The 26824-nt window shown below is 41.7% G+C and overlaps 3 protein-coding genes and 1 long non-coding RNA gene across 5 annotated transcripts in view; 1 reads left to right on the plus strand and 3 right to left on the minus strand.

Moving 5' to 3' along the window:
- The window catches only part of LOC117752787 (integrin alpha-D-like), a 13318-nt gene extending 4680 nt beyond the window's left edge, over positions 1-8638 (plus strand). The window contains exons 8-30 of the mRNA XM_034570407.1: positions 60-210; positions 750-900; positions 1154-1227; positions 1354-1474; positions 1836-1969; positions 2059-2205; positions 2297-2509; positions 3403-3536; positions 4036-4178; positions 4287-4441; positions 4562-4687; positions 4819-4892; positions 5096-5237; positions 5870-5968; positions 6050-6129; positions 6215-6301; positions 6405-6474; positions 6887-6985; positions 7112-7192; positions 7271-7381; positions 7541-7654; positions 7736-7846; positions 8060-8638. Of these exons, the coding sequence (XP_034426298.1) occupies positions 60-210; positions 750-900; positions 1154-1227; positions 1354-1474; positions 1836-1969; positions 2059-2205; positions 2297-2509; positions 3403-3536; positions 4036-4178; positions 4287-4441; positions 4562-4687; positions 4819-4892; positions 5096-5237; positions 5870-5968; positions 6050-6129; positions 6215-6301; positions 6405-6474; positions 6887-6985; positions 7112-7192; positions 7271-7381; positions 7541-7654; positions 7736-7846; positions 8060-8158 (2716 nt within the window). The 3' untranslated portion in view covers positions 8159-8638. The remainder of the gene's footprint in view (positions 1-59; positions 211-749; positions 901-1153; positions 1228-1353; positions 1475-1835; positions 1970-2058; positions 2206-2296; positions 2510-3402; positions 3537-4035; positions 4179-4286; positions 4442-4561; positions 4688-4818; positions 4893-5095; positions 5238-5869; positions 5969-6049; positions 6130-6214; positions 6302-6404; positions 6475-6886; positions 6986-7111; positions 7193-7270; positions 7382-7540; positions 7655-7735; positions 7847-8059) is intronic.
- Positions 1-8957, minus strand: part of LOC117752796 — a 19447-nt gene extending 10490 nt beyond the window's left edge. Inside the window, exon 1 of the long non-coding RNA XR_004612142.1 lies at positions 8536-8957. This is a non-coding gene — a long non-coding RNA (uncharacterized LOC117752796). The remainder of the gene's footprint in view (positions 1-8535) is intronic.
- Positions 8958-9568: 611 nt separating this feature from the next.
- On the minus strand, positions 9569-18765 carry LOC117752775 (transmembrane protease serine 9-like). Of its 2 annotated transcripts, XM_034570395.1 has the most exons (26): positions 18620-18765; positions 18248-18516; positions 18007-18152; positions 17570-17918; positions 17149-17311; positions 16777-17045; positions 16536-16681; positions 16099-16447; positions 15678-15840; positions 15306-15574; positions 15065-15210; positions 14628-14976; positions 14207-14369; positions 13835-14103; positions 13594-13739; positions 13157-13505; positions 12736-12898; positions 12364-12632; positions 12123-12268; positions 11686-12034; positions 11265-11427; positions 10893-11161; positions 10652-10797; positions 10278-10563; positions 10000-10171; positions 9569-9911 (listed from the first exon to the last, which is right to left on the minus strand). In XM_034570395.1, exons 1-26 carry the CDS (start codon positions 18694-18696, stop codon positions 9584-9586), a joined length of 5913 nt encoding a protein of 1970 aa, XP_034426286.1. In that variant the 5' UTR covers positions 18697-18765; the 3' UTR covers positions 9569-9583. The 2 variants fall into 2 exon arrangements, with proteins under 2 accessions (XP_034426286.1, XP_034426287.1); XM_034570396.1 differs by lacking the exons at positions 10652-10797; positions 10893-11161; positions 11265-11427 and having other exon boundaries at positions 10278-10331; positions 11692-12034.
- A 5537-nt stretch (positions 18766-24302) lies between these two features.
- On the minus strand, positions 24303-26461 carry vkorc1 (vitamin K epoxide reductase complex, subunit 1). The gene is made up of 3 exons (XM_034570404.1): positions 26179-26461; positions 25729-25838; positions 24303-24836 (listed from the first exon to the last, which is right to left on the minus strand). Exons 1-3 carry the CDS (start codon positions 26352-26354, stop codon positions 24625-24627), a joined length of 498 nt encoding a protein of 165 aa, XP_034426295.1. The 5' UTR covers positions 26355-26461; the 3' UTR covers positions 24303-24624.
- Positions 26462-26824: the final 363 nt, after the last annotated feature.

Here is a 26824-nt window from a genome sequence, read left to right on the forward strand (position 1 = left end):
TTATTGACCAAAGAACTGGACAAACGCGTATTGAAATGATATTGTTTTTGTTTTGGCAGCCAAAATGTTTTCACATCAGCAGGAGGTTCTAGACCAAACGTGAAGAAGATCCTGATCGTCATTACTGATGGAGAATCTACTGACAGACATAACTTGCCATATGCAATACGCTTAGCTGAGAATGCAAAGATTGTTCGATTTGCTATTGGGGTAAGTTCAGTTCATTCCAATGAGCAAAATGTGTTTTCCAAAAAAGGCATTGTTTGTGTTTTTACCATACATCCAGACATACAGTTACATGATACTACCCTGTGAATTTTAAGTGAAAGTTCATAAATAAGAAGTTTACAATCCTTCACCACATCTCATTAACACCAATTTTTAAAATCTCTGCTCTTGCTGCCTTCAGAATTGATTTTGAAAAAAGTTTATTGGTTTAAAAATCTCTTAAACCTATTTATGTGGATATCAAACTCAAGACCTACCTTTTTAGTCAGACTTTTCATTGAATTTTACTTATTAATCTCCCTCTTAATTTGTCTTTTTTACAGATATATCTTTTCATTCTTTGTTATTTTTGTATTAAATGAATTACTCTCTTATTTACCTTCTCTGAATTTTTTTACATAAATACCTTACTTTTTAACTCTGGTTTCGTGATGAGTGCAGGTGGATAAACTATCTATGAACGAGTAAAAAAATCAACTCTGTTGAACAGCATTAAAACTATTTTCTCAACATGCCTCTAGGTGGGGGGAGCGTTCGATTCCACAAGGGCGAAACAGGAACTGGACTCTATTGCATCTTCGCTCTCGACAAATCACGTGTTTCGAGTAGAGAGCTTTGACGCACTTGATGCAATAACGAAGAATTTGCAGGACAAAATCTTCTCTATTGAGGGTACGGATGTAAACTTACAGCTTAAAATCCCATTTACATTCTCAGTTGACAAATATTAGCGTTGATGTTGTTTATTGGGCTCCTTTCATGATGCACATCCAGTTCTTATGTTATGTTTTCAAACACTGAAATGATAATTATATTAAAATAAGTTGAACTTGTTTTGACGAGCTTGCCACTGTAAATCCATTCAACAACAGCGGGTATGTAACTGTGGGATTCAGCTCAGTGCTCATTTCTTTTGCTGTTTCAGGATCTCAGTCCACTGGAGAGACACTGAAAATGGAAATGGCTCAGGCGGGATTCAGTGTGGCTTATGTGCCAGGGGTAATAATAATGAAAGACACCGACACCTGCCTTTGTGATAGAAAGGCTACACACAGGCGACATGTTTTGACTCTATAATGCATTTAACTTTCGCTTTTGTGGGCTGATTGTGGTTCTGAATTACAGGGAATTCAAATGGGCACTGTTGGCGCCAACCAGTGGAAAGGAGGCTACATGGAATACACATTATCAGGCCAGAAGCTGAGTTCATATGAGCCTTTGTTCATGTTACAAGACAGTTATCTGGGTAAGAATTTTACAGTAATAACAAATTAATACACACCTGAATAGTACTTTTCTACTGTAACCCTCCCTCCAACGCTAACGACACGAATTGAGCAAAAAAAGGTAAAAAGGCAAATGAAAAACAAGGAGTCAGAAAGTACTGTACATGCAAGGGTCATGTGAGTAAAACATGTTCACATGTCATACATGAAGCTCCAAAAATCACCAAAGTTACATTTAAAGGTAAATTAGAAACCCTTCAAAGAAAAGAAAAACACTACACCCACTACTAAAGTTAGTTAGTTTTTATTAATGACTCTTTTGTCAAGTGTAGCTAAACCTTTGGATGTTTTGATTTATTTGCTTTGACTCTTAAATTTCAGGTTACTCCATGACTATCGCAAAAACCAGACAAGGCCAATTGACAATTGTTGGCGCTCCGAGATATCAACACAGAGGACTTGTGATGGCAGTTCGTGGACAGATCAATCAAAAGATTGATCCCTTCCCATGGCAGGTGCGTGGTTTCTGATCGGATATATAGACAATAAACGTGTACATAGATCTGGAATAAACAGTCTTGTTTTCTTCTTGTTTCTTAAACAGTTTCAGACTGGTGGATATTTTGGGGCAGAGGTTCGTGCCATGGATGTGAACAATGACGGATACACTGACCTAATCCTCATATCTGCCCCTATGTACAAGGAAGCTGATAGAGAGGGAAGAGTTTACGTTTGCGGTTTAGCTCGTTTGGTAAGTGACCATTTCTTCTAGTGCCATTAAATTAATTTTTTTTTCTTAACATCCAGGCAAACGTTGACTCTCCTCCATATATTTTGAACAGAGGGTCGAGTGTCACTTCGAATCTCCGTTAGTGCTGAGAGGGGATGAGTCCGACCAGGCGAGGTTTGGCTCTTCTCTCGCTGTGCTGCCTGATCTCAACGCAGATGACCTCAGGGAGGTGGCAGTTGGTGCACCTCTGGAGAACGGTGGTCAAGGCAGCATCTACATATTCCACGGCGAAGGAGGAAGCACAGTCAGTTCGACTTACTCACAGGTGACTAGGCTAAAAAAAAATTTAAATGTCCCCCTCGGGTGAAAATCATAAAAACATATTCATATGTCAGGGTTTGACGTGATCAAAAACGTTTTTCCACCATAAAGCTGCAGTAAACTGTGATGGAAATTCATCTTGAGATTTGAAATAATGAAATTCTCAGACTGGAGTTGCCTTTGAGTCTTTATAATAGTAAACTCTGCAGAGGTTACACAACAAGCACGGGTGCTCAAAATGGAACTGGCCGCAAGTTCACAAAAGCCAGAACTTATACAAAGAGGCGTTACATAGAACATAATATGAAAAAAAGACATGAAAGACATGAGATCATCATCTGTGCCTGTCCGTCCGCTGTAGCAGTTGGAAGAAAAACATCACCAAATAAGGGCATGCACCCTGTTGATCAAGGTCATAGCAGTGAGACACCACCAAGTAAGGGTTCCATCCTGTCAGGTAGACAGTATCACAGCAGTGAGACACCTGGTCAGGGGGATTTCCAATACCTTAGACACTGGTCAGTTGAATTTTCCACTACAAAACAAATGCCAGTTGGAAAAATATGGATACAGCCGGGGTTTGTGATGTCACAAACCTAAGAAACTAATACTGTCAACTTGTGGGTGGGGCCAAGCAGCTGAAAAAGGCTCTTCACCTGCAGGTGGCGCTGTGAGGGTTGGGATATTGGGGGCAGGGCCTGGGCCATAAGGTGTAGAGTTAAGTTGTTTCAAGGCCGTGAGGGGAATTTTTTGATGTCAAACCTTTTGAATATGTTATTATGAAGAACATAGAAGAGTTTAAGGGGAATTAAGTGGGACTGTAACAAATTCAGTCTGTGAGGCCTAATTCTTTTCGATAGATTAACATGTTTTATCTAAAATACTTAAATTCCACAGAAAATTGCTGCCTCTGAAGTCCGGCAACAACTTAGGTTCTTCGGTATGTCAATCAGTGACTCGTCTTTTGACCGCAGTGGCGACAGTCTGCCTGACTTAGCAGTGGGGTCAAAGGGCACAGTTGTCTTACTCAGGTTTGTACAAGATTCTACTGTCTGTCATTATAACAGTCCTTTGTTAACCTACTAATTTTGTTCATTTGTAAACTTATAATTTATAAGCTTACAATTATATAAAAATATAATTTATAGCATAGACTGTATAGATGGAAGATTTGTTAGCTCCCAAAAGTGAAGCCAAAGCTTCTTGATTACCACCTGGTGGCTGGATGCAGTATATGTCATAAACCTTTACTTGAAAAGTTTACGAACTTTTTTTGTCTCAACAGTGTCACAGCTCTTGTCAATCAGATTTATTTTTGTCTTGAAATTAGTTCACCTCCTCCTCCATGTTCGTTGATAGGACATGGCCCAAATTAAACAGTCAGAGTGCACGTCAAATAATGTTTTCTCACATTATTCGGTAGATCTTATCACACTGATGTTTTTCCAAGTGTTCGTTTTTAATATTTTGTTGATTTGATGCTATGAAAACGTGGTGGTCCTCATTTTTTCCTCCTCTATCCATTTCCAGGTCAAAGCCTGTGGTAATGGTAGAGGCTACGATGTCGTTCAACCCAAACCAGGTCCCTACAAAAAACCAAAACTGCCAGAACCCACTGGAGAACACAGCGGAAATCTGCTTTACCATGACCAAACTTTCTACAGTTTCCACAGGTTACTCATTCCTCTCACTTTTCTTGAACCACAGAGCCACTGTATATCTGTTGAAATACATGTCCGTGTACATGAGTAATATGTAGATTCAACCGTCATTCATTCCAGCTGGAGCAAAGATCAATTATACTTTAACACTGGATGCCACCCGCAAGGTCCCAAACAACAGAGCTTACATCAAGGACAAACAACGAGAGAAGACCGGGTCAATTGAAGTTGACTTACAAAGGCCAAAATGCTTCCCAGTGAAATTCTTTATTCAGGTGAGTTGTTAACATCAGATTATATCACAACCCAAAGAGGTTTCCGTCTGAAAAACAAAACAAAACAAACTCACGGAGTTCAAACTAACAGTATTTCCCAACTGTGCCCTCCTCTCGCAGGCTTGTCCTCAGGATGCTCTCAATGTACTTAGAAATGAGCTCAGATTCACCTTTGACGGTATTCCCTCTACTACAAACCTTAAACCAAGTCTGGCCCAGCAGGCTCAAACTACCACTTATCATTCTGTAAGTGACCTTTAAACAAACTTGCAATAAATGTCGATTTAACTGAACAGAGTGAGTAAGTGAACAGCTTTAATTTGAACTTTCATGAATTCTTGTCATTGTCATGTTTTTCTTCATGCTCTCTTCCACAGTTGAAATTTGAGATCAACTGTGGCACTGACAACAAGTGTGTAGATAACCTGAAAGTGGATTTCAACTTCAACAGGTGAGAACCAAAAGTGAAGCCCAACCTTTGGGTGTGGGCAAGGTTACATTTCTCTTCTCTTCAAGAACATGTCTGGCATAGTAGACTGTGAGCATCTAGCTGAGGGGATCGCTATAAAGTGCAGCCTCACCGAGCTGCTAGCACAAAAGGAGACTATTAGATTATTGTTTTTCTGTGCCTTCACCTTCCCTTTTCTCTGTCAGCTCCTCAGAGTTGAAGGTGGGCATTGATGAACTGTTGGACGTCACAGTATCAGTGGAGAACCGAGACGAAGACTCCTACAACAGCTACGTGAAACTTACGTACCCAGCTGGGCTCTCCTACAGGAAGTTCACAGGTTTGCAGGTAAGGGCTCATTCGTTTAACGGTCACTGCCGACATACTTCCAATGCGTCGTTGACATTGGTATGGTTGTTAAGCTGTACATCCACTAGAGGGCAGCACCGAGTCAAGAGTTTCAAATCTCTCCTCACAAAGTTCCGCCATTGCTGAAATGTCTTCCTCATGTCCTGTCTCGCTTAAACGATTGGCTACATTGCCCCCTATGATTACCGGTGGTACTGCTCCATTTTGTCTGTTTTATCAATATCCATAAACCTTCAGAAGATGTGCACAAAAACTAAATAATGATTAAATGAATGCAGAATACGGACAAGGCTCCATTTTACGTATACATATCTAGCATTGAGCAAAAATTTGCTGTAAATCATTTGCATCTGGTCTGTTATAATGGATTTCTTGACCATGTGTATCGGTCTTGATTAACAACAAAACATCTTTACTGCGCAGACTGGCTATTCTCAAAATTATGCCAAAATATCAAGATGGCAGCACCCTTACTTTTAGGTTCAGGGTATTTAAGGCTCATTCACGGGAGGAAGTGGAGACACATTGCTGATTTACAGATACAGTCTACCGCTCACACAGCAATTCAGCTTTAAATGTGCTGTTGTTTCATTGATTGCCTTTTAATGAAGGGAAGAATTGAGTGCAACTCCTTGGACAGTGAAGATGGCTTATCGCGAGGAACGACAACCTGCACTATTAACAACCCCATTTTCAAGAGCGACACTGAGGTTTGTGTTATTTTTAAACAGGCATCTCTTCCCATTGCTGCAGCAAAACGCAGAGACAATCTCAGCCCTCTTTCATTACAGGCTTTGTTCACCGTCTCCTATGGGATCGAAAGCAACAGACGATTTGACAGGAAGATTTTTATCTCTGCAAATGCTTCCAGGTACTGTGCCTGTCTATAATGTTTAATATTCATATTACATCACTAATACATAATTCACAGAGTTAATTTCACTTCTCTCTTTTAGTGAGAATCAGGAACATTCCACTTCAAGTGAACTTTACCAAATGAAATGGTTGGACATGAAGTACAGCATTTTGGTCACGATTGAAAGGTTTGGTGTTTTTATTTCCTGTGTTAGTCAAAGAAATCACATTAAAATATTAATAATTTCAAAGTGTACACTCTATTAGCTGAAATTAAAACATCTGTTTCAGCTCCCTCAGCTACAACAACTTCACATCTGGAAAGAACGATGTGCTGAAACCTCACAAGCAGTCAATTGTGGTAAAGTATCTCCTCACATGATCATATCCTTCGCCGAGGCCCAACTGTCCCCTTATCAAACCAAATTTAAATTCACTAGATCCTAGATGTTTTAACTAGATCTGCACCAAATTACACACGCTCATCAATATCAGCCCCCTAAACGTGCCTGGTTTAGTTTCAAGATCCATGATAATAAGGAAATGTAGAAAATATTGCAATTTTAAAGATTAAATAAGTATACACATCAAAATTTAATGGATCCTTTCACCAAGTTTCTTTCTCTTTTCTTGCGTAATCCTTCTAAATATCAAACAAACCCTGATGAAAACATAATCATCTTGGCTGAGTTTAATAACTTGTTCATCATCTGGATCCTGATGCTTGCTCAGCCTCTTCAGATCAATCCTTTCCTTTTCTCCTCTTCTGACAGGTCACAAACAACATCAGGGCGCTGAACTTCACGGTGGTGATCAAGGTGCCTGTCAAGCTCGGCGATAAAGACATCTGGGTGGATTCGAGCAGTTTGCAGGTGACGTTACTGATCCCAGAAAAGTCTCTCATGTCGCTGTTGCAGCCTCAAGAACGGGAGGGACGTGGTCACATGAGAACCACATCTGGTCGTCTGTTAAACTGACGCAAACCTGTTCTATTCCAGATTCCAGACTGCCGAAGAGAGGCAGACGAAGAACGTACTGTCACAGACTTTGTTGCTATGATAAAGGAGAATAATGTAGTGGTGAGTATACTATCTACAATTGGGGATTGAAGTACTTACACAGTATTACAACTTCTGCCGTCTCTTCCTCACCCACAGGACTGCTCTGTAGCCAGGTGCGGAGTGTTCAGGTGCAGTAGGTTCATGGGAAGACTGGAGAGTAAAAAGTACAAAATCTCTGCCAACATCAGCTCAGGATGGATAGAGCAGGTAACTGATGTGCATGTGTCACATTGTAACATGCATTTTGAAGTATTTTACAACTGGTGCTCATTCTAACGTGGTAAAATTACAGTAATTTACTAAAGAAATTGAACGTCACCAAAGGTAACGTCGTTCTCATCACGAAGTCTTTCATTTTTTAAACAGATTGGACTCGACTCAGCAAAATTCCTCTTGACCAGCACGGCTACTCTGGAGTACGACACAAACCAGTACATCTTCTTTTCTACGGGGTCTAATAACAAGCCTCCGATTCACAAGGTGATTCCACATTCTATTTATTTTACTTGTCTTTCAAATAAGCTTGATTTTGATCCACCTTCATGTCATTTCATGTCTCAGATTGAAGCCGAGATAGAAGTGTATCCACAACCAGATTTCACCAAAGAAATCGTCGGGGGATCGCTGGGAGGGTTAGCTCTGCTGGCTCTACTCACTGCTGGCCTGTATAAGGTGAGACTCTCGAAATATATAAATTATTTTAGTTTATTATACAGCCTTATGGAGTCAATGAACGGTGTTCCACCCCTAATAAAAGTAAATGAACACTATCCTTTCATTTTTGAACTATTCAGCAGTTATTCTCTTCTTTCCCTTCATGTATGAAGCAGCTTTAATGCAGGATCGAAATGTTTTAATGTCACTTTCTTTCTTTTTTTCTCTCAGGCTGGATTTTTCAAGAGTAAATACAAAGAAATGATGAATGAGGCAGAAGAAGCGGCAGAACCAGGGGCTAATGAAGCTGCAGCCACACCAGAACAATAAACATCACTGGCACTAGAATGGTAGAGGACATATACCACTGCCAAGCCCCAACAGTCCTCTTACATCCAATCAAGCCGCACCAATTTGTTTATTATTCCTGCAAACTATCTGTGTTCCTTTGTGTTTTTTAGGTGGAAGTGAAAAAAACACAATGCACTTGGATCTGCTGGCTTCTGCTTATCATCAAAACTGCTACATTAAAATATGCTTAGGAGCAGCTTCTCTTGCTAAACTGAATTGCTTTTTTTTCTGAATGAATGTAAATAAACATTTGTTTTATGCTTCATTAATATTTATTTCATGACTCAATATGACATTTATAATGTGACTCAAAGAAAATAGGCATGGTTTGATGGAACAGAGAATAAATACTCTACCTCATTCAGCTGGATTAACACATTTTGAAAAAATTAGCATTTTGCAGTACAATTTGTCTACAGATTTCTTACAGTAAAATACCTTCTGTTAGGTATATAAACATTTGATTGGAAGTGCCTCATGGTGTATTCTCTTTTGTTTGACCTGAGTATTGTAAGTGCATTTACAGTATTGGACTATTTCACGCAGCTTCAACAAATACCACATCATTACAACAGGAACATGGAGGTAATAACGACAGCAAAACTAAAGAACAAGGAAAATGCTTTTTCTGCTGCATTTGCTGTTGTAGACGTTGCAGGAGATGGCATATCACCAACTGTCTCCTTTAAGAATGACCCGAATCTTGAGGTTTTGGCAAATGACTGAATATCTGCCCGCACGGATTTATTCCCACTCATTGTGACAACGGCCGCCTGGAACCAAGTGGAGTCTGATTTGCAGAGCAGAGGGCCGCCCTGATCCCCCTGCAAAGAGAAAAAGAGAATTCAACATCAGTCAGGTCCTGATCTGAAAACTTCTTCCCTGATGAGAAGAAACTCAGGTGGATGGGAAACTTTTAGTTTTTACCTCTTGAAGGTCTATGGCATAAGTGCAAATGTTGTCTGAATCAGAAACACTCCCACAGTTTACCACTTGAGTTTCAAGGTCTCGCAGACTTGAGCCAGCTTTGTCAGCACCTTAAAAACACAAGAATACAGTTTTTGTGAATTTTCAGTATATGTCTTACACATCATGAAGCCTGACTCATGTCAGTCACATCTTAAAATCCAATTAAAACCAGGCCCTATTCAGACCTGGTGTTAACATCCGTTCTGAGAGGACTGATCACTCGTGCTTTAGCATTCGTGCTGTGGCTTTGTACTCGTGCTTTTGCATTCATGCTTTCTGTCAATGCACTTGTGTGAAGCGTCTCGACAAACCGCACATTTGTCATCACACAGCAAAAATAATGAGGCCCCATGCATCCAAGATCACCTCCCAACGTGGTCTGCCTGATCAGATCTCAGGACGCATTTGGGTGCGTGCTGACCACTTGTGATTGGATCACTCAGGATGGATGTTAATACCAAGTCTGAGCAGGGTAACATAGCTTGAAGGATCCTCACCTCCATTCTTACTGCCCTTCCCCCAGCCTGGCACCCAGCATTGACTACCAAAGAAGAAGGATCTGTCATTGTGGTTATCCAGACACACAGGCTGGATATAATCTATGTAGCTGACGGGTTTCTCCAGCTGCAGTACAGCAATGTTAAAGCCTGTAAATTTGCTCAGGATAATCTTCACAACACCCACAGAACTCTCAAACTCTTCAGAACTGCCCACAAGTCGCTGGCCAAGAAACACTCTCCACTCGAGAACATTTGGACTGGAGCTGTAAGGAGTATAAAAACACATCTTTAGAAAGTCATGTCCGATGGAAAATATTTGTAAATAATTAAGTAAATTACGCTTATTCTTACGTGGAGAAGCACTGGCCGGAGGTGAGGACAAACTTATCAGCGATGAGGGTTCCTCCACATGTGAAGACCCCGTTTTTGTGGAGGCTCACCATCCAGGGCCACATTCCTCCAAGAACAACACTGCTGTCGCCTACAGCACGAGTGTTTAAGGTAGCTTTGCCACACACTGGTCCTTCATGGTAGAAATTGATGAATTAAGAGAAGCAGAATTAAATTGAAGATAGGTTAAACAAGAAGTGTAAAGTTATGATTCAAAAGACATCAAGCAGGACACTCACTTGCAGGAGTCACTAAGATACTTGGCTGTGTTGTAGATGCAGTTGTTGGGGAAGGTGGGAGACCAGGACAGATGAAGCTGCTGTCAGCATCAAGCCCACTGGAAGTGAACTGGACAAATCCTGGCCTATCAGAGCGGATGATGGAGTTGATCCAGGACTGGTAACGGGACACTCTGGAGTAGACTCCTGGCAGATTGGGCCGAGCACAACCAAAACCAAAACTCACGACTCCAGACTGGACCCAGACGGAGCCCTGTCTGTTCACCATTGGACCTCCTGAGTCACCCTGAGGACAAAAAGAGGACACGACTGAGGATTTCACAAAGTCCTCAACACACTGACCAACAAGTTACAAATCAAAAAAAGAAGCTCACCTGACATGAGTCTTTGCCTCCTGCCAGAACACCAGCACAGATCATGTTGTCTGTGACTGTACCGACTCCATTGAGACAGTTACACTGTCTGTTGCCCAAAACTGGAACCTCCACTTCTTGTAGAGTTTCAGGGAATGATAATGACACTGAGAGGCCAACAAGAAGAGACACAATTCATACATCCACCTACAGTTGATATAACACTTAGACAACACTCTTTGTCATCAACAAGCAGACTCACCTCCCTCCTTGACGTTGCCCCAGCCAGTGACCCAGCTATCTGTACCATTGTTGAACACACTGTCACTGGATGCAAGACACACAGGTCTGATGTAGTCAGTGAATTTGACTGGTGACGAGAGTCTGAGTAGAGCAATGTCATTGTTGCTGCTGTCGCTGTCATAGTTTGGATGCAAAAGGATTCTGGCAACACTTCTGGACACTTGGTTTGGGTTTGTGCCCTGCAGGTTCTGACGGCCGAGAGAAACTTGCAAGCCCGACGTACTTGTGCTAAAATAATACAAATAAGTGTCAGTTTTAAGAAGAAAATCACTGCTGAACCACAGACGAGAACACACACAAATGCATCCTCTATTATAGACTAGTTACCCACCTGGAGAAGCAGTGAGCAGCAGTCATCACCCACTCTCTGTTAATGAGTGAACCACCACAAAAATGGCCGCCAAACATCTGCAGACTAATCTGCCAAGGCCAACTTCCAGGTGGAGCATCTTCACCTCCAACTATCTTGGTGTTCAGGGGAGTGATGCCACACACTGCAAACAACAGAGCAAAGAAAGTGGAGCTCAAATTAATGTCACTGACACATAGAATAATTTCAAAGAGTTTAATGAAAGTACATGCAACGGACAGAAGAACCAACAAGATAAACAGAGTATTTGTTTAGATGATAACCTAATTACTGCACTGTAGATGTATGCCTCCACTAACCAGTGCAGTTTCACCACCTGTTGCCTGAGCAGAGACATAATAAAATGACCAACTTAGGTAAAGGTGGTAGTCAGAATACTTACATTTAGCACTTGACATGGTCAAGTCTGGCCTTGTGGTTTGAGACACTGCTTTGGTGGTTGTAGCTTCTGGTCCTTCAGTACTAGGACCAGTAGCAGTAGTGGTAGTAATAAGAGGAGGTGGGAGACCAGGACAGGTGTAGCTGCTGTCAGCATCAAGCCCACTGGAAGTGAACTGGACAAATCCTGGCCTATCAGAGCGGATGATGGAGTTGATCCAGGACTGGTAACGGGACACTCTGGAGTAGACTCCTGGCAGATTGGGCCGAGCACAACCAAAACCAAAACTTACTACTCCAGACTGGACCCAGACGGAGCCCTGTTTGTTCACCATTGGACCTCCTGAGTCACCCTGAGGACAAAAAGAGGAGACGACTGAGGATTTCACAAAGTCCTCAACACGCTGACCAACAAGTTACAAATCAAAAAAAGAAGCTCACTTGACATGAGTCTTTGCCTCCTGCCAGAACACCAGCACAGATCATGTTGTCTGTGACTGTACCGACTCCATTGAGACAGTTACACTGTCTGTTGCCCAAAACTGGAACCTCCACTTCTTGTAGAGTTTCAGGGAACGATAATGACACTGAGAGGCCAACAAGAAGAGACACAATTCATACATCCACCTACAGTTGATATAACACTTAAACAACACTCTTTGTCAGCAACAAGCAGACTCACCTCCCTCCTTGACGTTGCCCCAGCCAGTGACCCAGCTATCTGTACCATTGTTGAACACACTGTCACTGGATGCAAGACACACAGGTCTGATGTAGTCAGTGAATTTGACTGGTGACGAGAGTCTGAGTAGAGCAATGTCATTGTTGCTGCTGTCGCTGTCATAGTTTGGATGCAAAAGGATTCTGGCAACACTTCTGGACACTTGGTTTGGGTTTGTGCCCTGCAGGTTCTGACGGCCGAGAGAAACTTGCAAGCCCGACGTACTTGTGCTAAAATAATACAAATAAGTGTCAGTTTTAAGAAGAAAATCACTGCTGAACCACAGACGAGAACACACACAAATGCATCCTCTATTATAGACTAGTTACCCACCTGGAGAAGCAGTGAGCAGCAGTCATCACCCACTCTCTGTTAATGAGTGAACCACCACAAAAATGGCTGCCAAACATCTGCAGACTAATCTGCCAAGGCCAACTTCCAGGTGGAGCATCTTCTCCTCCAACTATCCTGGTGTTCAGAGGAGTGATGCCACACACTGCAAACAACAGAGCAAAGAAAGTGGAGCTCAAATTAATGTCACTGACACATAGAATAATTTCAAAGAGTTTAATGAAAGTACATGCAACGGACAGAAGAACCAACAAGATAAACAGAGTATTTGTTTAGATGATAACCTAATTACTGCACTGTAGATGTATGCCTCCACTAACCAGTGCAGTTTCACCACCTGTTGCCTGAGCAGAGACATAATAAAATGACCAACTTAGGTAAAGGTGGTAGTCAGAATACTTACATTTAGCACTTGACATGGTCAAGTCTGGCCTTGTGGTTTGAGACACTGCTTTGGTGGTTGTAGCTTCTGGTCCTTCAGTACTAGGACCAGTAGCAGTAGTGGTAGTAATAAGAGGAGGTGGGAGACCAGGACAGGTGTAGCTGCTGTCAGCATCAAGCCCACTGGAAGTGAACTGGACAAATCCTGGCCTATCAGAGCGGATGATGGAGTTGATCCAGGACTGGTAACGGGACACTCTGGAGTAGACTCCTGGCAGATTGGGCCGAGCACAACCAAAACCAAAACTTACTACTCCAGACTGGACCCAGACGGAGCCCTGTTTGTTCACCATTGGACCTCCTGAGTCACCCTGAGGACAAAAAGAGGAGACGACTGAGGATTTCACAAAGTCCTCAACACGCTGACCAACAAGTTACAAATCAAAAAAAGAAGCTCACTTGACATGAGTCTTTGCCTCCTGCCAGAACACCAGCACAGATCATGTTGTCTGTGACTGTACCGACTCCATTGAGACAGTTACACTGTCTGTTGCCCAAAACTGGAACCTCCACTTCTTGTAGAGTTTCAGGGAACGATAATGACACTGAGAGGCCAACAAGAAGAGACACAATTCATACATCCACCTACAGTTGATATAACACTTAAACAACACTCTTTGTCAGCAACAAGCAGACTCACCTCCCTCCTTGACGTTGCCCCAGCCAGTGACCCAGCTATCTGTACCATTGTTGAACACACTGTCACTGGATGCAAGACACACAGGTCTGATGTAGTCAGTGAATTTGACTGGTGACGAGAGTCTGAGTAGAGCAATGTCATTGTTGCTGCTGTCGCTGTCATAGTTTGGATGCAAAAGGATTCTGGCAACACTTCTGGACACTTGGTTTGGGTTTGTGCCCTGCAGGTTCTGACGGCCGAGAGAAACTTGCAAGCCCGACGTACTTGTGCTAAAATAATACAAATAAGTGTCAGTTTTAAGAAGAAAATCACTGCTGAACCACAGACGAGAACACACACAAATGCATCCTCTATTATAGACTAGTTACCCACCTGGAGAAGCAGTGAGCAGCAGTCATCACCCACTCTCTGTTAATGAGTGAACCACCACAAAAATGGCTGCCAAACATCTGCAGACTAATCTGCCAAGGCCAACTTCCAGGTGGAGCATCTTCTCCTCCAACTATCCTGGTGTTCAGAGGAGTGATGCCACACACTGCAAACAACAGAGCAAAGAAAGTGGAGCTCAAATTAATGTCACTGACACATAGAATAATTTCAAAGAGTTTAATGAAAGTACATGCAACGGACAGAAGAACCAACAAGATAAACAGAGTATTTGTTTAGATGATAACCTAATTACTGCACTGTAGATGTATGCCTCCACTAACCAGTGCAGTTTCACCACCTGTTGCCTGAGCAGAGACATAATAAAATGACCAACTTAGGTAAAGGTGGTAGTCAGAATACTTACATTTAGCACTTGACATGGTCAAGTCTGGCCTTGTGGTTTGAGACACTGCTTTGGTGGTTGTAGCTTCTGGTCCTTCAGTACTAGGACCAGTAGCAGTAGTGGTAGTAATAAGAGGAGGTGGGAGACCAGGACAGGTGTAGCTGCTGTCAGCATCAAGCCCACTGGAAGTGAACTGGACAAATCCTGGCCTATCAGAGCGGATGATGGAGTTGATCCAGGACTGGTAACGGGACACTCTGGAGTAGACTCCTGGCAGATTGGGCCGAGCACAACCAAAACCAAAACTTACTACTCCAGACTGGACCCAGACGGAGCCCTGTTTGTTCACCATTGGACCTCCTGAGTCACCCTGAGGACAAAAAGAGGAGACGACTGAGGATTTCACAAAGTCCTCAACACGCTGACCAACAAGTTACAAATCAAAAAAAGAAGCTCACTTGACATGAGTCTTTGCCTCCTGCCAGAACACCAGCACAGATCATGTTGTCTGTGACTGTACCGACTCCATTGAGACAGTTACACTGTCTGTTGCCCAAAACTGGAACCTCCACTTCTTGTAGAGTTTCAGGGAACGATAATGACACTGAGAGGCCAACAAGAAGAGACACAATTCATACATCCACCTACAGTTGATATAACACTTAAACAACACTCTTTGTCAGCAACAAGCAGACTCACCTCCCTCCTTGACGTTGCCCCAGCCAGTGACCCAGCTATCTGTACCATTGTTGAACACACTGTCACTGGATGCAAGACACACAGGTCTGATGTAGTCAGTGAATTTGACTGGTGACGAGAGTCTGAGTAGAGCAATGTCATTGTTGCTGCTGTCGCTGTCATAGTTTGGATGCAAAAGGATTCTGGCAACACTTCTGGACACTTGGTTTGGGTTTGTGCCCTGCAGGTTCTGACGGCCGAGAGAAACTTGCAAGCCCGACGTACTTGTGCTAAAATAATACAAATAAGTGTCAGTTTTAAGAAGAAAATCACTGCTGAACCACAGACGAGAACACACACAAATGCATCCTCTATTATAGACTAGTTACCCACCTGGAGAAGCAGTGAGCAGCAGTCATCACCCACTCTCTGTTAATGAGTGAACCACCACAAAAATGGCTGCCAAACATCTGCAGACTAATCTGCCAAGGCCAACTTCCAGGTGGAGCATCTTCTCCTCCAACTATCCTGGTGTTCAGAGGAGTGATGCCACACACTGCAAACAACAGAGCAAAGAAAGTGGAGCTCAAATTAATGTCACTGACACATAGAATAATTTCAAAGAGTTTAATGAAAGTACATGCAACGGACAGAAGAACCAACAAGATAAACAGAGTATTTGTTTAGATGATAACCTAATTACTGCACTGTAGATGTATGCCTCCACTAACCAGTGCAGTTTCACCACCTGTTGCCTGAGCAGAGACATAATAAAATGACCAACTTAGGTAAAGGTGGTAGTCAGAATACTTACATTTAGCACTTGACATGGTCAAGTCTGGCCTTGTGGTTTGAGACACTGCTTTGGTGGTTGTAGCTTCTGGTCCTTCAGTACTAGGACCAGTAGCAGTAGTGGTAGTAATAAGAGGAGGTGGGAGACCAGGACAGGTGTAGCTGCTGTCAGCATCAAGCCCACTGGAAGTGAACTGGACAAATCCTGGCCTATCAGAGCGGATGATGGAGTTGATCCAGGACTGGTAACGGGACACTCTGGAGTAGACTCCTGGCAGATTGGGCCGAGCACAACCAAAACCAAAACTTACTACTCCAGACTGGACCCAGACGGAGCCCTGTTTGTTCACCATTGGACCTCCTGAGTCACCCTGAGGACAAAAAGAGGAGACGACTGAGGATTTCACAAAGTCCTCAACACGCTGACCAACAAGTTACAAATCAAAAAAAGAAGCTCACTTGACATGAGTCTTTGCCTCCTGCCAGAACACCAGCACAGATCATGTTGTCTGTGACTGTACCGACTCCATTGAGACAGTTACACTGTCTGTTGCCCAAAACTGGAACCTCCACTTCTTGTAGAGTTTCAGGGAACGATAATGACACTGAGAGGCCAACAAGAAGAGACACAATTCATACATCCACCTACAGTTGATATAACACTTAAACAACACTCTTTGTCAGCAACAAGCAGACTCACCTCCCTCCTTGACGTTGCCCCAGCCAGTGACCCAGCTATCTGTACCATTGTTGAACACACTGTCACTGGATGCAAGACACACAGGTCTGATGTAGTCAGTGAATTTGACTGGTGACGAGAGTCTGAGTAGAGCAATGTCATTGTTGCTGCTGTCGCTGTCATAGTTTGGATGCAAAAGGATTCTGGCAACACTTCTGGACACTTGGTTTGGGTTTGTGCCCTGCAGGTTCTGACGGCCGAGAGAAACTTGCAAGCCCGACGTACTTGTGCTAAAATAATACAAATAAGTGTCAGTTTTAAGAAGAAAATCACTGCTGAACCACAGACGAGAACACACACAAATGCATCCTCTATTATAGACTAGTTACCCACCTGGAGAAGCAGTGAGCAGCAGTCATCACCCACTCTCTGTTAATGAGTGAACCACCACAAAAATGGCTGCCAAACATCTGCAGACTAATCTGCCAAGGCCAACTTCCAGGTGGAGCATCTTCTCCTCCAACTATCCTGGTGTTCAGAGGAGTGATGCCACACACTGCAAACAACAGAGCAAAGAAAGTGGAGCTCAAATTAATGTCACTGACACATAGAATAATTTCAAAGAGTTTAATGAAAGTACATGCAACGGACAGAAGAACCAACAAGATAAACAGAGTATTTGTTTAGATGATAACCTAATTACTGCACTGTAGATGTATGCCTCCACTAACCAGTGCAGTTTCACCACCTGTTGCCTGAGCAGAGACATAATAAAATGACCAACTTAGGTAAAGGTGGTAGTCAGAATACTTACATTTAGCACTTGACATGGTCAAGTCTGGCCTTGTGGTTTGAGACACTGCTTTGGTGGTTGTAGCTTCTGGTCCTTCAGTACTAGGACCAGTAGCAGTAGTGGTAGTAATAAGAGGAGGTGGGAGACCAGGACAGGTGTAGCTGCTGTCAGCATCAAGCCCACTGGAAGTGAACTGGACAAATCCTGGCCTATCAGAGCGGATGATGGAGTTGATCCAGGACTGGTAACGGGACACTCTGGAGTAGACTCCTGGCAGATTGGGCCGAGCACAACCAAAACCAAAACTTACTACTCCAGACTGGACCCAGACGGAGCCCTGTTTGTTCACCATTGGACCTCCTGAGTCACCCTGAGGACAAAAAGAGGAGACGACTGAGGATTTCACAAAGTCCTCAACACGCTGACCAACAAGTTACAAATCAAAAAAAGAAGCTCACTTGACATGAGTCTTTGCCTCCTGCCAGAACACCAGCACAGATCATGTTGTCTGTGACTGTACCGACTCCATTGAGACAGTTACACTGTCTGTTGCCCAAAACTGGAACCTCCACTTCTTGTAGAGTTTCAGGGAACGATAATGACACTGAGAGGCCAACAAGAAGAGACACAATTCATACATCCACCTACAGTTGATATAACACTTAAACAACACTCTTTGTCAGCAACAAGCAGACTCACCTCCCTCCTTGACGTTGCCCCAGCCAGTGACCCAGCTATCTGTACCATTGTTGAACACACTGTCACTGGATGCAAGACACACAGGTCTGATGTAGTCAGTGAATTTGACTGGTGACGAGAGTCTGAGTAGAGCAATGTCATTGTTGCTGCTGTCGCTGTCATAGTTTGGATGCAAAAGGATTCTGGCAACACTTCTGGACACTTGGTTTGGGTTTGTGCCCTGCAGGTTCTGACGGCCGAGAGAAACTTGCAAGCCCGACGTACTTGTGCTAAAATAATACAAATAAGTGTCAGTTTTAAGAAGAAAATCACTGCTGAACCACAGACGAGAACACACACAAATGCATCCTCTATTATAGACTAGTTACCCACCTGGAGAAGCAGTGAGCAGCAGTCATCACCCACTCTCTGTTAATGAGTGAACCACCACAAAAATGGCTGCCAAACATCTGCAGACTAATCTGCCAAGGCCAACTTCCAGGTGGAGCATCTTCTCCTCCAACTATCCTGGTGTTCAGGGGAGTGATCCCACATACTGGAAAGAAGAAAATTCAAAAATTATTCCCATTATATTATTATTTGCCAGTTTGACTTGGAAACATGTTACGATTTAAGTAGAAAATCATGATCTTACCATCCAGCTGAGCATGTAACTCTTGAGGAGACAAAACAAATTGGTTAATCACAGATATGTGAGGAGTGTGTGATGTTTCGAAAAAAATAAGCTCAACAATAGATACAATTCCCTATTGTTAAAAAGACAGTGCTCCTTTGGAACTTATATCTTATTTTAACCATTATACACTTTTTTGGTTGACACATCAAATACATTAATTACTTAATTTAATGGCTTTATTCGTGGTAATAATGTTTCATCAATCACTTATTCAAATAAGAGGAACTCGCTGAAGTTAAGTCAACAAATTTAAAAAATCAAAAGGTTCTTCTTCTCTATAGGCCAATACAGCAAAGGCTACTTTAATTTGAATGTATTCAGTCATCTCCATTTATGGATTTAAATAAAACATTAATAAAGAATATTGAACCCTTACATTTGCACTTAACTGAAGATACTTGTAATAAATTAAAATTATATACTATGTTTTATACTTACATAATTTAGGATGTAAGTAAATTTGATTTAATTAAATAAAGTTAACGCAAACTTACACATAAAATTACATTTTAAAGTAATGAGGACTTTTACTTGCTCAAGATTCCATTTCGGCTTTCAATTCAAGTTGAGTTTGAGACTCTGCTATTGTGCAATAGTTTATCTATCAAATATTTGTGATGTTTAACATTTTATTGCTTTTGTATTTTTCATATGTATTTTAAAATTGTTTTATTTTCATATTTTAAGCCTTTGACTCGACTTGATAATGTGTTAATTCAAGTACAGTGTCAGATTAGTTATTTCAGCATTTATAGATAAATTGGCAGGAAAAGATATTTCTAAATAATTTTCAGATTAAAAAAAATATTTGGAATAAGTATTACATTGTGGTTACATGCTGACATCTGACATTATCTGGTTAATTTGTAATTAAAAGTGCAAATCATTTCTTAATTGTTAACTTAACTTAAGTTTAATAATTAATTTAAAGTTGTACTTGGTCCACATCTAACATCACCGTGCTGAAAATACACGGCGGTTTTTCCCATATGAGACAATTGTCAAAAACTAAATCAGAACAGCTTCAGGTCACTTTAAAGTGACATCAGGTCACTTTAGGTATAGATAAAATGTGTGATATTGTTCATTTCTACATATGCCTACTATAGTTGAATACAATTTCCCAGCATCTGCCGATTAACAAATACGTTTTTTTCAATTCAGTGTGACTCACCTGTGGAGAAAAGGCTGGTCAGAGTCAGCGTGCAGATCCATCTCACCAAAGCCATTGTGTGAGTGCACGGCTCTTGTTCGCTTCTCTATTTAAGCTTGGTTTTATCAGTCAGCTACGGAGAAGTGAGCCCCTCCCACATGACACCCTACTTCACTGTCAATATTAAACAGTTTCCTCCTTCCTTCTCATTCATTCTTGTAGAAAAACATCTTGATCAATCCAGTTATTTAAGTTCATACGTACACAGTTTAGAGGCCACTGCCCCTATTAGCAAGAAGAATTAAAGGAGATGTGCAACATGGACACAACTAGATACAATTAAATGTAGTAAACATATAAATAATATAGTGTTTTTGTTTTTGTGATCAAACATATGACTAGTGGATTAATTGCTACATTTTGTCCCTATCTCAATCTATACACAGCTCTGATTTACTGCATGAATATTGAAACTGATGGTGAGGACAAACCACCACATACAGTATCACATGTTTTGCAAACCCAGTGTGAGAGTGTGGGTAAAAACCCCGACATGTCAAATGCTTAACCAGACGGCAAAAAGAACTGAAGTGGAACATTCCACAAGATGAGACAAAAGTGTCTGCTGTCACTGTTTGTGTCGGACAATGGTGCATTTCAGCACCTTGTGGAGATAAAGTGATGTTTCCTGGTTATGTCACTGGTAGCACGCACATTACCTGTTGCCATCCTATTGTGTAACCTATAGCTCATTTATCAATACATACATTTCTAATCACTGATCAGACATTTAGGCTGAAAACACGGTGTAAATTACGCTGTTTCAAGTCGAATTATAATGTCGGGGCGTACGGAAAACTTGGATGACACCACAGGAGCAGGATGAAGGGATTTTCAGTTTTTTTTCTGTTGTTTTTTTACGTTTGAAGAACCGGTCACCAGATACTTCAGTTACATTGGATTTTTGGCTGCTACGTTGTTTACCCCTGAAACTCCAAAAGTGTTTTTTGAACTCAAACACTTCACGCACCCCTCCATCGGCAAAGTGGTGAGTAGATGATGAGTGAATTTTCATTTTTGGGTGAACTATTGCTTTAACCCCAGTCTGCATCACTTTGGACTGTGGGAGGAAGCAGGAGTACCTGGAAATAACAACATGCAAACACAAGGAAAACCTGCAAACTCCACTGGGAAAGGCCAGGAACTTCCTTGTAGTGACAGTGCTGACCACCACACCACCGTGACTTTCCAAAATAATCAATTATTTAATCCACAGTATGAGTTGAATGAATTAATGATACTTTCCAAAATCCATCTATCCGTCCATTATCTGTTCGGGTTGTTTTGTCAGGGTCGAGGGGGGAGCTGGAGCTAATCCCGGCTGACTTTGGGCGAGAGGCTCAGTACACCCCGGACAGATCGCCTTTCTATCACAGGGACAACATACAGAGACAAACAACTATTTACACTCCCGTTCACACATATACGGTCAATGTAGAGTCTCAAATGAACCTAAACCCAACCAACATGTCTTTGGATTGTGCAGGAAGCCAGAGTACCTGGAGAAAACTCACACAGACATGGGAAGAACATGCAAACTCCACACAGAACCAGGATTTAAACCAAAAACCTGCGGAGGCCCACGGATAACTGCATTCATTTTAATTAAAAATCTTAGCTATCACACAGTGGCTGTGAGGTTTATTGGGCAGGAAGCTGTGGATCAAGTGTAGGTTTTTGTCCCTTCAGCACACGTACATAACCAGTCAAACAAGTCATGCACACAAACACCTTTACACAACACAACTCATCACCGATATCGACAATACTCGTCTTTCAGTGCCGTGTGTGAAAAACAATACCACAGAGGTAAGAATTCCCTGCTGACACGTTGGTGACGTTGCAGTGAGATACAATACTACACTTTACGACATTCATAGATTTGGCTGCAACCTTTACTCCTTATCCATTTTCTCTATTCTTTGAGTGCAAATATGTATTTTGACAATGCAGAGAAAGACCTTTACAAATGTGGTTGTGTAACGTTTCACAACACAAGCTGCTGTTTTCTTAGTCAACATTTCTCCTCTTCTTTGTTCGCAGTGAGGCTGGAGTTAACTTTCTCGCAACTATTATTCAACATTATGTGTCGAAATATCACTAAAACTCTTTGAGAAGATTCTTGAACAACAGAAAAGTGCACAATGCAGCTTACCCATCAAGGGCCAACAGTCCCCTCCTGAAACCACATTTACATCCACTAGATCTGCACTTTTATTTGGATCTGCATCACATTTTCACAAGATTTCTCCAAGATCCATGAACTATTTTCTGAGAAATTGATGAAAATGTGGAAAAACACAATGTTGAAGAAAGTGAAACAACACTGGATCTGCTGCCTGATTTGGGTTCTTCCTTGGGTCATGCTCCGCCTCTCCTCAAAAATTCCATGGAAAACGGTGGAATGGTTTATGCAGAATCCACCTAAATAACAAACAAACAAACAGCAGATGAAAACATAACTATACTTCTGCTGTCCTGGGAGTTAATAGAGTAAGTAGATGTCAGTTTCATGATCATGGAATAAAAGGGGGTCCAGATAAGATTGTGATGTTAGAAGTGACTTTATGGAAGATTACTAAATGTAACATTTACTTATTTACTTAACTCTTGAGCTGACTCCTTATCATTTGTCACATATACCATAAACAAATCTGAAGCCTCTTATAGTTGGCAAGTTAAGTAAAGAGGTTTTACTTGCATACACACCTAGGAATTTCATATCTGCTGCTTGAGACGAGAATCAGTGATGACTCAGTGAGGATTTAAATCTGTTAAACAAGTCGTCTGAGTAAGAATGAGTTACCTGCTGCATTTTGTGGAAAACTTCCGTGAGGAGAGAATCTCAATGAGGTGGGTTGGTGAAAGAGTAAATAAGCATGTGAGGGTTTGAGATAATGACGTACGATCAGAGAAGGAAGTTAAACTTAGACACAAATGTCATTTTGGTTTTGTTAAGATGATGAATTTGTTGGTTTTTCCTTAAGTACCGTTTGTCGACACTTGAATCCAAGTGGAAGGGGGGGGACGCCTAAATCCGTTCTGTTGTAGCTGATGTGAAACATGCACTTGCATTTCAGGTGAAGGGCAGAACTAATGATTATTATGATTATTATGATCAATCTGTCGAGTTCCTCAGGTCAGCAATTATTTGTTTATTCTTTAAAACACTGGGAAATCGTGAAGCATTCATTTCATCAGGGTCCAAAGGAACGTCTTGAAATTTCTTTTTTTTCTTGGTTGTCTGATTCATATTGACTTTTACATCGACAAGAAAAAAAAACAGTTTCAGCAACAGGCGTTAGAAAATCCAAACCCTTCTAATTGCTGCAGTTATTTTATCTGTTTGTCTGTCGCTAAATCCACAGTAATGTGCGTTTTTGTGGTTTTACATTTTCTCTTTAAAGCTGCAAAGTGTGAGTTTTCTTACCTTGAGCAAATTGTTGTATACTAGGTAGAGAACAGATTTTATACTACTCAGGGCGTCGCTGTGCTGCAGGACTGTGAATCTAGAAAGCAGTGGTGGGATGTAACAAAGTACATTTATTCATGTATCTTTACTGAAGTAGATTTGTTTTCAGGTACTTTTTCCCACTTATATCAGCAAATATCTGTACATGTTTACGATGTACTGTTACATGATCGTATTTAAAAAATATATATATTTTTAACATAATCAATAATGATAGGGGAGTTGGTCCACTGATCCAATAAGAACAGACAGGTCACATTAGATCGAGCAGCATCACTGCAAGTTACTCTCACTTTCAATACTTACAGTATATTTAAGTACCTACTTAAGTAAAATGTTTGAGTACTTCCTCCACCACTGCTAGAAAGAGTGTGTGAACCTGCGTTCAACAGCGCCACCACAGGAAAAGGCTGCACCTCTGAAGAAGGGCGATGAGTGACATGTATCAAACTGTTCTAACAACTGCCCTTTGTGGAGAATCTGCAACTTGCCCAGTGTAAATGAGAGACTTCTTCTCATATTAAAGTAGAGGTCGATCAAAAGGTTTTAAACTCATGAGAAACCAAGTAGAGTTTTTGAGTGAGTCCATCAAGATTTCCTTCTCAGAGGCTAAAGTTCACAGCATCATGTGAAAAAGAAGACAAACAGACCCTCAGTTATTTTAAATGAACAGAAATTGACATGTAGCCCCATCTACTGGTACGACTCTGTATTGCTTCACCAACATTTTATTTACTGTACATTAATGCGTTTTCATTTTTTAAAGCTTCTGTGGACTAAAATCACATTTGACAAAAAGCACTATTCAAATATACATGTGTGTGTGTGTCAGCATTACAAAAAACCAATGAAGCAAAAAAGTGACTTCTGCTTGATCCAGTATCAAGCTGAGATGAGACACACATCCAGTCCTGTTTCTTTGAGAAACAAAAATACTGTGGCGGTGAATTTCCAGTTCCAGTGTGGCTTCACCTCAGCAGAAAAGCAGAGGCCTTGAATTTCACGAGTAACACACTCTATCCGGCCTTTTCCTTCATTCCCCCGATCGCTCTCCTTCGCCTGACGTTGGTGAAGAGCAGTGCGAAGTTGACGATGTATGTGGACACGCAGACCAGGCAGAAGTCCCCCAGAACGAAGGCGAGAATGGACGCCAGATAGAGAGAGCCGGCCACCGACACCCAGGAGAAGAAGACCAGCAACATTGCAGCTTTCCTGGACAGTGACAGACCTGTAATGAAGACAGACACCAGGACTTTAGACTATCAATAAAAAGACTACACAGTAGCAATTTAAGGAAACCCAGCAGAATCTATCACTGATAAGCTTGACTGATAAGCAATCAAATACTATGTTGTTATTTTTAAAAACCAAATCTGCAGTAGTCAGGACCTTTCTGTCAAAAGCTGAGCTACAGACGATCATTCACACCTTTATTTTCATCCTCAATGAATCATCTCTGGAGCATCTTGAAGTCGTCCAGACCCGTCTTACACTGGCTGCCCATCAAATTCATAACTGATTTTCACTTATCGAGCACTGCATGGTCAGGCCCCTGAACTTAACTGACCTGCTCCATCCGTACAGCTTGGCTCCTCTGATCAGGGGTTACTGCTTGGACCACATATCCGTTTAAAAAACTACAGGCGACTGTGCTTTCTAAGTTTTGGCCCCGTTATTATGGAATACTCTTCCCATAGATTTACGTTCGGCAGTAACTGAAAACCCAATTATTGAAACTGAATTTTATGTCTCACCGTGTACTTTGTTTTGAGTCGTTTTTATTGTCTTTCTGAAAAGCACTATGTGACGTTGGTCGGAGAAAAGTGCTTTATTTAACTAACTAACTAACATAGTAACTTACGTACTTTACTTTCTAAATTTACTTTTAATTTACTTACTTTATTTACCAACTTACCTCACTTTATTTTATACTTTATTTTAACTTACTTGACTTTCTAACCTGACTTACATTGCTTTAACTTAACTTAACTTACTTTCTTTACTTTTCTGAAACACCTGAAGAGCAGGGCCAGTCATGGTTCATAGAAATGCTGGAATGTAAACAGTCTCTTCCCTAAAAGCACTGGCCTATAATCAGCAGAAGATGATGACAGACTAACCAAGGCCCATCTGCAGAGTGTAGAATATGATGCCGAGCAAACTGTTGGGCTGGTTCAGAGGACTGTCCTGGGCCACGAAGAACTGGACCAAACCAAAACCACGTCCCCATCTGCCAAAAAAAAACAAAAGGACACACATTACTGTCAAGAAAGTGAAAAGATAGCTCTGCTGCATTCTACTATATAATTCAGAGATTATAATTATTGTCAGGAAAAGTCCAGGGATATTCACTCAGTTGTCTCACAGTGTGCAACAGTAGCTGAGGAATGTAGCACGTGGCACTGAAATGAATGGGACTGGAAAAATGCACATTTCACAGTTTACAGGCAAACGTTAGAAGCATGAATGAACCAATGCAGGAGAGAGACGAGGTCGAGGTTTGCTGCATCTGCGCCACAGGTATGAACCAGTAAAACTAAAGAGAACCAGCACATGAGTAAACAACTTACCTGGAGGTGAAGACTTTGGAGCAGCTCACCGACTCCCCCAGGTCACACATCGCTCTGTAGTCTGGGTTCGACTCTTTGGACACCTCGACGTGGAGCGCGTAAACCGACAGAGCCAAACCGAAGACGCACAGGAAAACGCGCACTTTCCTCTCCCACCGCGGCATCTCACCGGCCATGTTTAAAACAACACGAGTCTGCAGAAGACCGAGGAAGAGTTAGATCAATCTCTGTGTTTTTGCTGCTGCAGAGTTTTCTTTCCTGCTCTTCTGCAGGGGACGTGTTGGAGGCCAGATTCTCTCTTCTGATTGGTGGGGGGTTTTTTTGCAGCTGCTTCTCATTGGACAGCTGGGTACAGATGTTGGACAGCCAGGATGAGGGGGTGTGTACTGTGTGTTTACTGTGGACTTCAGTCTCTGTGGCCTCCACTCAAAGTACTCGTTGGACATGATATTGCAGTATTATTTTAGCAGGATTTTAATAGTCGAACAAGAAGTTTCACTACTTTATACTACTGACCTATGTTGGAGATTACAGTATACCACCCAGCTACTCAAAAGTTTTGATGCATTTCATCTGGTTGTATTTACTGTCAACTGTAAGTTATCTGACAATTGTACTTACTCGAGTATATTCCTAGATACTATGT

The sequence above is a fragment of the Hippoglossus hippoglossus genome, chromosome 19 (genome assembly GCF_009819705.1).
Source record: "Hippoglossus hippoglossus isolate fHipHip1 chromosome 19, fHipHip1.pri, whole genome shotgun sequence".
NCBI lineage: Eukaryota > Metazoa > Chordata > Actinopteri > Pleuronectiformes > Pleuronectidae > Hippoglossus > Hippoglossus hippoglossus.